At 41.1% G+C, this 13,544-nt stretch overlaps 4 protein-coding genes across 6 annotated transcripts in view; 3 read left to right on the top strand and 1 right to left on the bottom strand.

Moving 5' to 3' along the window:
* Positions 1–9,167, bottom strand: part of LOC132796557 (serine/threonine-protein kinase minibrain) — a 29,352-nt gene extending 20,185 nt beyond the window's left edge. The window contains exons 1-2 of one of the 3 annotated variants that reach the window (XM_060807765.1): positions 9,070–9,167; positions 7,482–7,607 (exon numbers count right to left, since the gene is read on the bottom strand). The gene's annotated coding sequence lies outside the window, so the exon portion shown is untranslated. Of the gene's footprint in view, positions 1–7,481; positions 7,608–8,252; positions 8,688–9,069 lie in introns of those variants that run through there. The other 2 variants (XM_060807764.1, XM_060807766.1) reach the window with 2 other exon arrangements.
* Positions 3,849–5,066, top strand: LOC132796032 (uncharacterized). The gene is made up of 2 exons (XM_060807047.1): positions 3,849–3,966; positions 4,093–5,066. The coding sequence occupies exon 2, from the start codon at positions 4,136–4,138 to the stop codon at positions 4,910–4,912; it is 777 nt and encodes a 258-aa protein (XP_060663030.1). The 5' UTR covers positions 3,849–3,966; positions 4,093–4,135; the 3' UTR covers positions 4,913–5,066.
* A 691-nt stretch (positions 9,168–9,858) lies between the features above and the next one.
* LOC132797111 (uncharacterized) lies at positions 9,859–11,780 on the top strand. Its single transcript, XM_060808627.1, has 3 exons — positions 9,859–10,433; positions 10,495–11,221; positions 11,284–11,780. Exons 1-3 carry the CDS (start codon positions 10,040–10,042, stop codon positions 11,528–11,530), a joined length of 1,368 nt encoding a protein of 455 aa, XP_060664610.1. The 5' UTR covers positions 9,859–10,039; the 3' UTR covers positions 11,531–11,780.
* A 1,193-nt stretch (positions 11,781–12,973) lies between these two features.
* Positions 12,974–13,435, top strand: LOC132797112 (uncharacterized). Its single transcript, XM_060808628.1, has one exon. The coding sequence runs from the start codon at positions 12,974–12,976 to the stop codon at positions 13,433–13,435; it is 462 nt and encodes a 153-aa protein (XP_060664611.1).
* Positions 13,436–13,544: the final 109 nt, after the last annotated feature.

The following is a 13,544-nucleotide window of genomic DNA, read 5'->3' as shown; positions in this document are numbered from 1 at the left end:
CTATTTTGGCATTTGTTTTCGCTTTGCCGTTGCCATGCAAATGCGCGCCAGCGTTGCCATACTGTTGCAATTCTGCAGAAAAGCATATTACTCACTCACTCACACACAAACACACACACACACATTACATTGCAATCTTAAAAAAAAAAATAAGAAACAAACAAACAAACCAGTTCTCCATCCCATGAATGATTCTTTCAGTTTCTGATTCACACGGTGCAAAAAAAAAAAATACAAGGAGGGGAAAAAAACATTTGGCGGATGCGTCACGGCGACGCGATGACATTCAAATGGCATCTGATAATCATCATCGACAACACTGGCCAACATGCAACACACTATTCGAGTGATCCATCAAAATCACAGCCAGTTAAACACTAACTTGCTTTGTGCGTATGCTCGTCGTCGTCGTCGTGTTTGCTGCTTATCAATTGCACGAGTTCTGCTTGTGACCGATCGATAGATCGAGTCCAGTCCAGTTGTGACGTCACAACATTTACTCTACTGTCGCAGCAATCAGCTTGTGTTTGCATGTATAATTCAAACATAAGCAGCAGAGAGCTTTGAGTCTGTGTGCGTATTTTTAGTCAGGGCAGCAACAACTTTTGCATGCATCATAATTTATTTTTGGTCGGCGCGATTCAAAATTCAACAGCGCCCCCCACGCACAGAATCCCACACAACGACAACGACAACAACGACGCCAATTAAATTTCACGCGCAGCTGGCAACTCTGCTTCTTTTTTTCTTTCTTTTTTTGTGGGTGGCCGTTGCTCCTTTCCCCCCTCGCTATCCTAAATGTATCATTGAACCGCCATCTCCTGCTATTCGAGTGCATTAGTCGAGAGAAAAAAAGAAAAGAAAACAAAAACTTAACGATCCAGCACCGTTTGACGTCAGCGCAGAGTGAGCGAGTGCGTGCTCTTCTGCTTTCGCTTTACTCTCCTACTCTTTTGCTCTCCTCCGCTCTCTTTGGCTATCCAAGCCACCCACCACCAGCAACAACAACAACAATAACAACGCACGCATGCTCTAGTCAAAGCAGACGAAGAAGAAGCGCGCGTTATGCGTGACCCAAATAGTTGTTGCTTAGCTCTTCTTTCTTATTGCTCATATATTATAGAATTTGGGCTATTTTATACTTTTCTTTATTGAATCAATTCAAATTAAATTCATCAAATATTCGCACACACACACATAGGCAAGCAAGTCTTTTGCGCAACATGTGGGCGACAACAACAAAACTACATTTTGGTTATTGAATATTATACGAGCTGCTGCTGCTGCTGCTTTCTCACTCTTTCCCACTCGCGCTCTCCCTTCCTGTGTACGTGTGCATGCGTGCGAGTGTCTGTGCTGTCTGTGTGTTCCCATTTCTTTTTGTATTTTTGGTACTAAAAATACTTTGTAGGCGTTTTCGGTGCGCGCTGTTTGCGCTGATTAGCCACAAAATAAAAAACGACAGCAACTACAGCAACAACAACATTAAACGGTTTTTTTTTTGCGCTTTTGAAAGCATTTTCTTTTACTTTTTTAATGGCCTGGGATTGCACAAGTGGCGAGTAAGCGAAGGGCCAAGACCGGGGGAGGGAGGAAGTGAGGCGGGCAGAGTAAGTGAGAGCAGATGCTTTCTATTGTTGTTGTCTCTGTCTTGCGCTTAAGTGCGTAACGGAATGCCCGCTGGCAACAAAACAAATACAGACACACCGACAGACAGTCACACATACAGCAACAGAATTTTCGCTTCGTTTATTATACACTCACATACATTCTCTTATTTTTGTTGCTGTCGTTGTTGTTGTTTGGTTCAAAGTTCAATGACCGATTTCGCCGCAACGAATTCGGCGGCGCAGTCGCCAAACGACAAAGCGAAAAAAGAGTCGCGCAAGCTTTGTTTGCGCTTTTGTCGTCGTCGCCGCCGCTGTTTGCTGCTGCTGTTGCTTGCTAAACACACACAAGGTCAGCGCAATAAAAAAACCATACACACACACACACACAGAAAGTCGCTGTCGCTTTTGCGCCCCGAAGCGCAATAGCACAAAAATATAATAAGCATTAATTAAAGCGACAGAAAACAGAAGGAGAGGAAGCAGCAACAACAGCAAACACACATCAAATAAAAACAGCAACTGGCCCTGTAATCGCTAATCGATAACTGCTGTTTATCGAAATATTCGCACTAACAAAAACAAAGCTTTGCCGCCGCCATATTGCAGCCAGAATTCTCATTACACATGCATATGCGTGCGTGTGACGTTCTGCATGTATGTGTGTGTGTGCGTGAGTTCATCAATGACAACAACGACGACGACGGCGACGCTTGGCTTTGACACTGGCATTGAAATTGCTAGTCGGCTGCGTTGAGTGATCATGCAAACAATAATAACAACAACAACAACAGTGACGACGACGTCGACGGCAAGTGCAGTTCGTAGAATAAATTCCAATTAGATATTTCCGACTCGCGACTCTCCAATTCCAATTGCGACTTTGCAAGAACGTTGTTTATATTATTGTTATTATTTCGGTTTATTCTATACACACACATTCACATGCAATCGTCTGCGCTCTCACATGTGTTCTCTCCCTCTCTCCCTGTCTCTCTCTCACACTCTTCAGCTATCAGTTGCTCTGGTTCGCTTGCTTGCGCTGATTAGAATAATAGCACAACAAAAGAAATGACGTTTCTTTATTTTCGGAATACTTTCACCTCCTCTTCATTATCGTCGTCGACGTCGTCTTCGTCCCACGACAATGACGCGACACTTTTTCGCACACATCGCGCATATCTTTGTGCATTTGTTGTGGCGCTTTTAAAGCGCAGTTCCAGTCAGCGCCACCCACCGACAATGACAGCAACTGCGACGTCGACTGCGACGCTAGCAGCGACAGCGGCAGCACGTGTAAAGTGTCTGTCAACTTTGTTTTGAATGCATTTCGTGTGATCAAATAACCCTTACCCAACGTCCCCTTCCCCTTCCCCATCATCGCCTCTCTGACCCACCCACCAAGAGACTCGACTCACGTGTCTGCGTTGCGTTTCTTGGTATTGTTGTTGTTATTTCGATTTGGCAGCGTCGTCATCGCGTTCAGTTGCTGCGCAATAAAAATCAAAAGGCCCCAATACACAATTTTGTACACATTTAAAACGCATTTAACTAATCTGCGCTTTTAAGTGGCACTGCAATGAGCTTCGTCGCACAGGTGCAAATGCAATACTTCTCTCTCTGTCTCTCCCTCACACGCATTTAAGCGTCTTCATTCATCTCATTTGCATTTAACAGTGGCTACTTAACAGCGTGAAGTCCTGTTAATTGCAGTGCACAAGAACAGAAGCCAAAGCAAGCATCATCGATAACATGGAGCAAGTTAGTATTTATTTAGTAATAGTTATCGATAACATTGCGAACGCTGAATGGTATTTAATTAGTTATCGATGACATGGGGTAAACTAAAAAGTATTTCTTTACGCAAACTTTTATCACCAAATTATCAATAAATGAGCGATTAAAATCTTCAAAAAATTTAAAAAGAATGATTTTAAAGAATCAGTAATGCAATTTGCATAGCTTCGCACCCATTTTTATTATAAATTTTTCTGTTTCGGTTTCACCTCGATAAAATATCGCGTGACTGAAATAATATACCCAAATTCGATATTTCTACGTTTGTTATCGATATTGTCACATAGCTTTCGAACGTAGAAAAACCAAATTTATTTTATTTTTTTGTTTTTACATGAGCCAAATGTGACATTTGAACTGAATGAAAATGAATGAAACGGAGCATAAAAATGTCTAAACAATTTGTATTTTATGGTGTTGCTATTTTAAATTTATATATAAAAAATGGATATCAAATTTAAAATTAAGAATTATGAACAATCTTTGAAATCTCAATTCATTCTTTCTTCTAATAAATACTCAACACTAACTTGTGGAAACCACAAATTCTTATATAAAAATGGTAATATTTCTACTTTACCCCAATATTTAAGTTTTAATAGCAAGACTTTAATTTGACATATGTAAGGTAAAAAAATAATAGATATAAATGTTTGTTTTCGCCCTGAATAAATTATTTCCTTTCGAGACGCTGGGATATCAATTTCAAAACGATTTGAGATCATTTGAATATGAATTGGATTTATTGGATTGTTATAATCCTGTTGTTGTCACAAGCGCACTTTGAGGAACAGCTGTCCGACGAGGAAGCAACTGATGAGGAAGTCAACGTCGACGACGACGTCTCAGTCTCAATCTCAACGACGACGCAATGCAACTTGGAAAGGTCCACAGACATGGACATGGACTTGGTTGTCGCAAAGATGGCAGCAAAGGCGGCACAGGAGGCCACAGCAGCCAACGATGAGCAATCGCATGCCGCTGCCTTGGCCTCGAAGCAGGTGAAAATGCAGTTGGCTGAGAAGGCGAAGCAAGCCTCCAAGTCCGTGCAAGCGGTTCTCACCTGTAAGCGAGCCTTTGTCAACGCCTTGCACGATGAGCTGCGTTCGGCGGAAGCATTTAGCTCCCAAGTGCGCACTTCGCTGCAGCACACCGAGTGCCACAGACAGAAGGTCGAGCATGGCATCAAGGCATCGAGTGAGCACATCAAGCGACTCGCTCACTTGAGGGAGTCGCTCAATCGCAACATTTGTGGCGGCATCGGCAACTTGGGCAAGTTGCTGCAAGCTGGCTGCAATGAGAAGCGTCAAATGCTTGCGACCGCCAAGCGACGCAACAATCGCCTCCAATCCCAAATCGATAACATGCGTCGCGGCTGCGATCAGATCAAGGCGGCGGCCTATCAAGCGGCTCGTGCTGCTGTCGAGGCCAGGCAGAAAGCCGAGTCAGCAGCTGAACGGAGTTGTCAACAAAATAATGGCATACAAATCCAGCACCGATTCGATTAAGTGAAGAAGAAAGCTTCCATGTGCTTTTGAGCTTTTGCAAGTTCATTGTTAATATTTTAAAAATTTGTGAAACTTATTTATATTGAAATTTGTGTTAATTAAGCAACATTGAGTAAGCTCTCCAATAATCTTATTAAAGAATTGTATTTACTCAATTTCAAAGCTTCAAAATGTGCTTTTCAGCGAAAATTTATTGTTGATATACTGAAAACTGGGAAATTTACATTGAAATTTGTGTTAAATAAGAAGAAACGTTGGGTAAACTCTCCAAATTTTATTTAAGCACCAAAAAGCTGAATCTTTAATTTCAGGATTCGATTAATTGAATACTTTCAAAGCTTCAATGTGCTTATGAGCGAAAGTTCATAGATAATATGTTGACTTTTGTGTTTAATAAGAAACATTGAGTAAGATCTCCGATAATCTGAATTATCCACCCAAAAATTGAATTTCTTAATCAGTTCAGAAGATCCAACTGCTCGACTAATCCCAACAACCTCGATACTTGAACATAATTTTAATTCTTTTTTTACTCGCTAAAAGAATTCTCTCTTGGAATAAGCAATATTCAAAAACTTACTACATAACATATAATGCTAATTAAATATACTATTTTTAATCTGTTTTTTTCTTCGTTCGAATTAAGGTTAAACTTTCTGCCACAAAAGCGTCTTTCTAGTCGTATTTGGATTAATGCAAACATTTAAAATTGATGCGATCAGTAGATTAATATCTTCTACGCTCTCTCTCTCTTTCTCTTGTTTTCAATATCTTGTATCTATAATTTGTATTGGAAATGTGGAACTGTTGTTGCACCTGTTTGTGGTGAATGCTTTTAGCGTTTACTCTACATTATTATTTTTTTTTTTTTGCTACGACGCTTTCATATGCATCTTAGTTGCGTTTATTGTTTGTTTTTCGTGTTGTTTATGTGGAAAAGTATCGTTTTGCATTATTCCGCTAAAATGCGTGAGCGTATTTCCAGTGAAAAATGGTCAGTCAAACAGGCAGGCAGGCAGGCAGAAGCAATAACAAATAACAACTAACGACATAAACAAACCAAAAATGCAAGGGCAAATAAAACGCAAGAGGAAGGAGAAAAAGTCACGAAGCTCGAAGCACGAGTCACGAGACAAACACCATGAGTGCAAGGGCAGAAGCAGAAGAAGAAGCAGAGGCAATGACCCAACGCAACTGAACAAACGCATCTCGCATCGCAACATTTGTTCAATGTGACCAATTGCCAAACAGCTGCTGCTGCTGGCGCCCTCTACTGTCCAGCTGTTGACGACCATGCGGACTGCAGTTGGCTGAAGCAGAAGTCCGAGGACTTAACGGGGAGAGCGAGAGAACGAGAGGTGGCTATTCTGCTGCTGTTGCTGCCGCTGCCGCCGGCAACGTTGTTGAAAACTTTTGCTTTGAGCTCGCGAGCAATGCGAGAGAGAGCAAAATATTATTGCGCGCACACTTGTACCTTGCGCGCGCTCGCTCTCTCTCTCTCCCTCTCTCAGAAAACGAATCCCTTGTGTCTGCTGCTGTTGTTGTTGTTCTTGGTGAACAACACACAAACTGTAATTAAAATGCAGTCTGCAAAATACTGAGCACACGAGAGAGAAACAACGCACGCTCTTTGCTCTCTTATCATGGGCAAACATATGTCTGGCTGGCTCTCTTTGTTTATGTGTGTGTTTCTCAATTAAACAATTTAGTTATAATTTCAATTAGCATTTATGCATGCGTGCAAAAACAACAACAAGAGTAACGACAAATAGAAATAAAAGCAGCGTCGTTAACTCACTCTTTGTGCAGACAACACGTCGTCGACGTCGTCGCTGGCAAAGGGAGAGTGAGTGAGAGAGCAGAATGAGAGCGCCAGCCTGCCTGGCTGTGTTGTAGTTGTAGCTGTACACGGCCGTCTACCTATACTTCTATATATATGTACATATGTATGTGTATATTTTTATATTCATGTGTATGTTTTGCTGTTTCAACTTCAATGACGCGCTGCTCGTTCGTCAGCCGCTGCAGCAGCGCTGCTGCCCCCTCTCTCTTCGTTCGTTCTGATGGCGTCAATGGCTTTTTTATTTAATTCTTGTTTGCCTTTTGCCAGCATTGTGTGTGTGTGTGTCTATGTGTGTTTCTGATGCGCTGTTACCTGGCGTGCACACACACATGCATGCAAACAGACGCTCACTCATTTACAGACCGCAAGCAAAAACCACATGCCTTCGTTCCAATCAGAAACAGAAAAAAGAATTGCACACACACACACACACACATAGGTACACGCAGAGAGGTAGAGAGAGCGAGAGAAAAATGCCGGCAACAAATCCAATATGTTTGTGGACCAATACATAGAGCAAGCAGCAGCAGCAGTGATGGTGACAGCGCTGCCACCGTATGCGCGCAAAATGTAACACAGTGGCAACGCCGGCAGCGACGTTGCGTTGACGCCAGCAGCAGAGCGGCATCGCCAATTCAACATAACCAAACAAATTTGATGCTGCTGATGAGACGCAACACACACACACAAACATACATACATGTATTAATAAAAGGCAGCACTTACATTTTGACTGATGATTGTTGTCGTTGTTGTTGTCAATGCTGTTTATGCTTTTGCTGTTGTTGTTGCAGCTGCTCTTTATTTGCAATTAACGTTGTTGTTGCTGTTGAATTATTATTGTTGTTGTTGCTGTGGGTAATATTAAAAACATGTTTCACTTGGAAGCAAACGGCGATGCTGCTGCTGCGCTGCTTCTCCTTCTGCTTACCAACACACGCACACACATGCAGGCATATGTATGTTTGTATGTGTGTGTGTGTGTATACACTTGGATTTTGTTTTTGTTGCTTTTCACGCTGAAAACGTTTTTAAAATGTACATATATAAATTCATACAAAAGCAGCAAGAGAGAGATGCAGAGAGAGCAGGCGAGACATTAAAACATATTCAACAATAAACTTTAGCACATACAAAAAGAAAAAAAAAACAGAAAAAAATGCTGTCGCACGCATACACAGACAGTTAAGGCGACAGCAGCAGCAGCGACGACGCTGCGGCTTTCAAAAGAGCGCGTCGCAACAGCGGAGGAGGCGCAAAGCAAAAGGAAAAAGAAATGCTCACAGACAATTCCATTATTGTTATTTTTCGATTGCTTTTCCGATAACTAAATGCACTTTTTTGTGAACAGCAAACTTTTTTAGTTAAAAAAAAACATAGAAGAGGAGAAAATACCGCAACACAATAACAAAAAATAATGCACACACACACAAACGCGACGGCAGCCGATAACGAGAACGGGCCGACGACGACGTCGTCTATAATATTTTCACCAACCTTTTTACTGCTGCTGCTGCAGCGTTTGTTGGAACCATGCGCAAGAAAAAACGACGGGCAACAAAAAAAAAAAAATGAAAAAAAAACACAGTAGGCAGCAAAGAGCGTTTTGTTAGTAGTTAAAGCAAGCTACATATGATGTACATTCTGTTTGTACTGCTTGCTTGTGTTTTTGCTGTTGTATTGTATTGTATAGCTTTCATATTTTGATATTTGTTGCCACCACACACATAATAATAATAATAAATAACGGGCGACGAGAGAAACCACGAAAAATCAACGACGGCGACGGGACGACGACGAAAAACGCGCGCGCTCAACTCACGTCTGAACGGACCAAAGAGCAAAACGAAAATGAAGAGAAATACAAAATACCAAAATACCAGCAACGTGCAAAATACACATAAAATACTGCAAGCGAAGCAGTGCTGATAAGTACTACAACACGCACTCACTCAATCGTGGGAAGTGTTGGAAACTGTTCGTTTGCTTGCATACACACACCCACACACATTATTGGAGACAGACATGCTGTAAATGCATTTTTATTACGAGCTTCATATACTTCTTTTGGTTTTGTATTATTTATTCGTTTATTAGAGGTCGCCACTAACAAAACTACACAATTTTGCCAATTCAAATTTGCTTTATTAAGCGCTACTTAAGAGCTTGGCTTAAGATTTTTGACGCCAGTCTGCCTGCTGCTTCTTTCCACATATGTACATATATATATACATATATGCTTTGCATCTTTCTTCTATGCGTTATTTAAAAATCACAAGCTGTCTGACAACACTGAGCACACCCGACAACGAACCTCCCGTTTGTAGATAAACAATTGCGTTATCGTGGAGTGCTAATTGAAATTAACATTATTTTAGTTTCCGAGCGTTTGCGTTTTGAAACAAATTCGAGTTTTTTATTTATTACTCCAGCCAGAGAGCAGGGCTGGCAATTGCCAATATTTGTTTACCAGTACTGGGTGGCAGTGTGACCACAAGTGCAGTTTCTGAAATATACCAAGTATAACACTTGCGTAACACTTGGCTGGTTACACTTTTTGTTTGGGTCGGGCGCCGCTTTTTGAAAATGCTAGCAATTAATAATGCCAATGATGCTTATATATAATAATTTTTTTAGTGACTGATTTGATCATTTATTTGTATGTGTCGTCGAGTAAATCAAAAATGTGGTAAGCATTTTATTAACTTAAATACGAAAAACGAGAGTCCTTGTTTTTTCTACGAATAGAGGTGAAATGAAGATTGGTAAGTGACAGCAGTACGATGTTGAAAACATACCAAAAGATACTGCATCTCTTAATTTTTGTTAGTGGTCACACTGACTGGGTGGGTGTCAACTATCGATGCAGCTGCACAATCGAATGAAACGGATGAATTATCAAACATGCACAACAAAAGTAGATAATGAATATGCATTAAATAAATACAATAGTGCATTATTGTTTATGGAAGTCACAAGTTTAATTTAGAAAATTATTGGATTACCGGCTGCAACTTATGGGCGAATGCAGAGAGTGGAGGCAGTTCGATACGCAATCACCAATTGTAATGCTATCGATAATGATAACGATGGTGCAACAAACAAACAAAGACAATTGTGTGTATTTAAACCGGTTAATTGGCTGCCTCAATCGGTTTCGATAACAGTCACCTACGTGTACTTTAGATAATTGAAGCCTTAATTGAAGCTGATGAAAGAGATCGCCTTGTGCGTAACTCAATCATTCGCATAGTGAACAAAGTACGCACAAGAACACTAACAAGATGTCAACGCCCCAGCAGCAATTGGACTTCATTGAGCGCCATCTCGTCTACGATATCTCCAAATACTTTGGCAAGGATACCACTTTGATCGCCCATCGCGTTCAATGCTCCACCGGTCTCGATGGCTTCATGTCAGCGGTTTACACCATCGAACTCGATCTGCAGATCGACGACAGTCGCGTTAAGCAAGAGCTCGTCCTTGTCAAGTTCATGAAGGGTGAAAAGACGTTCCGTGAGTCGAGCAAGGCGTACGTTCAGTTCGCCAACGAGATCTTCCTCTATGCCGAGATCCTGCCCGCCTACGAGCAACTGTTGCGCAGCAGCCATCTCAACACAACGCTGGTGGAGGAGTTTGTGCCGCGCAATTATCGCGCCCAGTTTGGCATCATTGAGGGTGAGTCGCCAGAAATTACATCATACATTTCATCATCCATCTTTTTTTATTTCTCTTGCAGGTTTGAGCGAGGATCGTGAGGCTGTGTTGGCATTGCAACATCTGAAGCCCGCTGGCTATGCACTTGGTCCGCGTCTGACGCTACGCCACGATCAGTTGGACGCCATGTTCGGTGTCCTGGGTCCTTATCATGCGCTCGGCTATGCGATACGCATCCTGCAACCGCAGGTGCATCAACGCCTGCGTGCCGGAGTGGTTGATTTGTCGTTTGTGTCCAAGCCGGACGAGGCGAATCTCTTCGCAGTTCTTTATCGTGCGGCATTTGATCGCTTCTATGGCTTCTACGATCGTTGCCGGGAGCAACTGCTGCAGTCGGACGGAGAGAATGATGTGAAATTCGCCGCAAAGCTGGAACAGCTGCGCTCAAGATACTTTGAGCAGCCAACTGAGATTTTGGAGCACATTCGCACTGATTCTCAGTCGAGCAATTTTAGCACATTCTTGCATGGCGATTTCAATCGCAATAATGTTCTGTTCCGCGAAGACGACGGCGGCAAGGTGGACAACATCAAGATGATCGATTTCCAGGAGTTGCGCTACAGCACAACGGCCATTGATTTGAGCTTTACGTTGTACATGAATACGCCACCGGAGGAGCGTGAAACGATCTTTCCGCATCTGTTGCGTTTGTATCACAAGAAGATGCACGAAACGCTGGAGTTGGTGTTGCAGCGCAACAAGGATTCGCTTAGCGAGGAGCAGCTTGAGCAGCTGCTCAACGATTACAGGTTGAACGAACTCTCATTAACATTACCAAATCATCCAATCTAATCTCTCTCTGGTTTTGCAGCTTTGAACACTTTGAAGCGCATTTTAAACGTTATGCGTTCTATGGCGTCATGATCTGTTTGCACTTTTTGCCTTGGTTGTTGGGCAACGAGGCCGATTGCGATCGTCTCTCGAAGCTCTTTGAGACGGACATGCATGGCCCGGAGTTCCATCAGCTGTCGATCGATATAGCCGGTGACGAGGCCAATCATCGCATGTTTGCCATGGTGCGTCATGCTTATGAGCAGGGATATCTCGATTGGATTTAATCTTAATCTAAAATCCGACGTGCCAATATTATCAGAGACGTTTGATTACCCCGACTGCCTTCATTCCTATATTTTGTGGAAACTTAGAAACTTGTGATGCATCTAATTACTATTACGGAGAATGGCACAATATTGCAATATATTTTATATACTATTATAATCAAAATGAAATGTAATTTCCTATATATATATACACAATTGTTAAAGTCTATAAAAAGCCCTCAGTAATCTGTGGCAATTTGTAAACAATTATTTAAATTTTGTAGTTTCTTTTTTTGCGCAATTGATAAGCAGCTCGCTGAAGTTTTTTTTTGGGTAGCAACAGCGAATTTCAAATACACTTACCATACTTTTTAGATTTAATATTTTACTTCAATTTCTTGTATTACAAAAAGCAAGGCTCAGTATTCATTTAACTTTATTTAAAAAAATAATTTTGTTTTTGAGATGTTTATAATAAAAAAAATTTGACTTCTGGTATTCTTTTAATAAATATTTATTTTTCCTTTCTTAAATTATTTTTTTTCTCTTTTTTTATTCTTTTTCTTTTTTTATGTTCTTTTCATTTCCTTAATTTTTTCTTTTCTTTTTTATTTTCTTTCTCTTCCTTTTCTTTTTTTGTTCTTATCTTATATTCTTTTTTTATGATACCATTGAAATTAAATATTTCTTAGTCTCTCTTTTACATTGATACTTGAGCTTGACTTGTGTCTTTTTTATGATAGCCTTAAAATTCATTATTTTATTCATGGTTTTGTTTTCTATTAGTACTTGAGTTTAACTTATGGTTTTTTTTATTTTATTTGCTATATAAAATCTAGTATTAAATACTACAACAATTATGTTGTTGTTTAATTTATAGAAAAACATTTATTTACTTCAAGCTATATTTTGGTATAATTTAAATACGCTTAATATCTAATAATACCTTACATCAGTAAGATCAGCCAGAGCGAACAAGTTAATTAATTTGATTCATTCGATTTAAGATTTAGAGATTTAGAAGGAAGCAATTATTACAAGTACTTGCCGCATCATCAAAGTGCGACGTTGCCAAATTTCACATGCGCCAAGCGAAATCACGACAGGGTTATGCCCGCTTACGTCAGGTAGGGCAAGGGTAGTTAGTGTTATCAGCAATGTCAAGCTATAGTTGAGTTCCAAGTTGGGAGTTGTAGTTGGAGGAGTGAAAAGTGAGGGCAGCAGATTGACCTTGATTCACATTTTGTTGAATTGCGTATGACGCCAACATTTCTGGTGACATATGGCCAACAACACAGAAATTTAGAGAGCAGGAGAGAGCCGAAGACAACGACGAAAGTGTTTTGTTTTTATTTGGGTATTTGCACAACTGTTGGCCGCAAAAAAAAGAAGAAAAAAGAGAGCCATGTCTCTATATATAAAGGGGACGTCAATTGGAGCTTAGGAGTTTAGAGTGCAAACATGCGTCAGACTTTGACATTGGTGTTGATCGGATTACTGGCTTTTACAGCGACAGCCAAGGCAAAAGAGCAGGCTGTTAGCTATGCGTCGGCTGGGAGCGAGGATATTTATTTCCAGCCCAGAAGCATCGAGGAACAGTTCGATGAATCTGATGGCTACGACGGCGATGATGATGATGATGATCAGGGAGAGGGAGAGGAGGAGGAGGAACTTGAGGTGAAGCGTGGCGACAACATCGAAGCCATTGGTGAGGATGCCAACAGCTGTGAGTACAGCTGTCCACGTTATTATCGTCCAGTTTGTGTGCTCCGCAATGGCCAACCGATCACCTATGCCACGCCCTGCGAGTACCACAATCAGCTGCGTTGCACCAATGTGGCACGAAGAGTGGCAAAAACAGCAGCAGCAGTGGCAAAGCTTCCCAGCTTCGAGTTAATGTACAACACTGCGTGCAGAGATTGACATTCATTCTAAAATAATATACACATAATTATTCATAGATGGTACACAATACCACAAGCAACTTGAAAGTGTTTGTGTGTAGTTTTTAATATCAGTTTTTTTTTTTTTG

This window comes from Drosophila nasuta, chromosome X, assembly GCF_023558535.2.
Source record: "Drosophila nasuta strain 15112-1781.00 chromosome X, ASM2355853v1, whole genome shotgun sequence".
Classification (NCBI taxonomy): domain Eukaryota; kingdom Metazoa; phylum Arthropoda; class Insecta; order Diptera; family Drosophilidae; genus Drosophila; species Drosophila nasuta.
The sequence above is the reverse complement of the archived record's forward strand: the minus strand, read 5'-3'. Positions and strand labels throughout refer to the sequence as shown.

What these genes read in the sequence shown, in the direction of transcription:
- LOC132796032 (XM_060807047.1), top strand. Translation starts at nt 4,136, where the DNA reads ATGAATTGGATTTATTGGATTGTTATAATCCTGTTGTTGTCACAAGCG.
- LOC132797112 (XM_060808628.1), top strand. Translation starts at nt 12,974, where the DNA reads ATGCGTCAGACTTTGACATTGGTGTTGATCGGATTACTGGCTTTTACA.
- LOC132797111 (XM_060808627.1), top strand. Translation starts at nt 10,040, where the DNA reads ATGTCAACGCCCCAGCAGCAATTGGACTTCATTGAGCGCCATCTCGTC. An exon ending in CCAGTTTGGCATCATTGAGG is followed by an intron (nt 10,434 to 10,494) that starts GTGAGTCGCCAG and finishes TTTCTCTTGCAG; the next exon opens with GTTTGAGCGAGGATCGTGAG. An exon ending in CAGCTGCTCAACGATTACAG is followed by an intron (nt 11,222 to 11,283) that starts GTTGAACGAACT and finishes CTGGTTTTGCAG; the next exon opens with CTTTGAACACTTTGAAGCGC.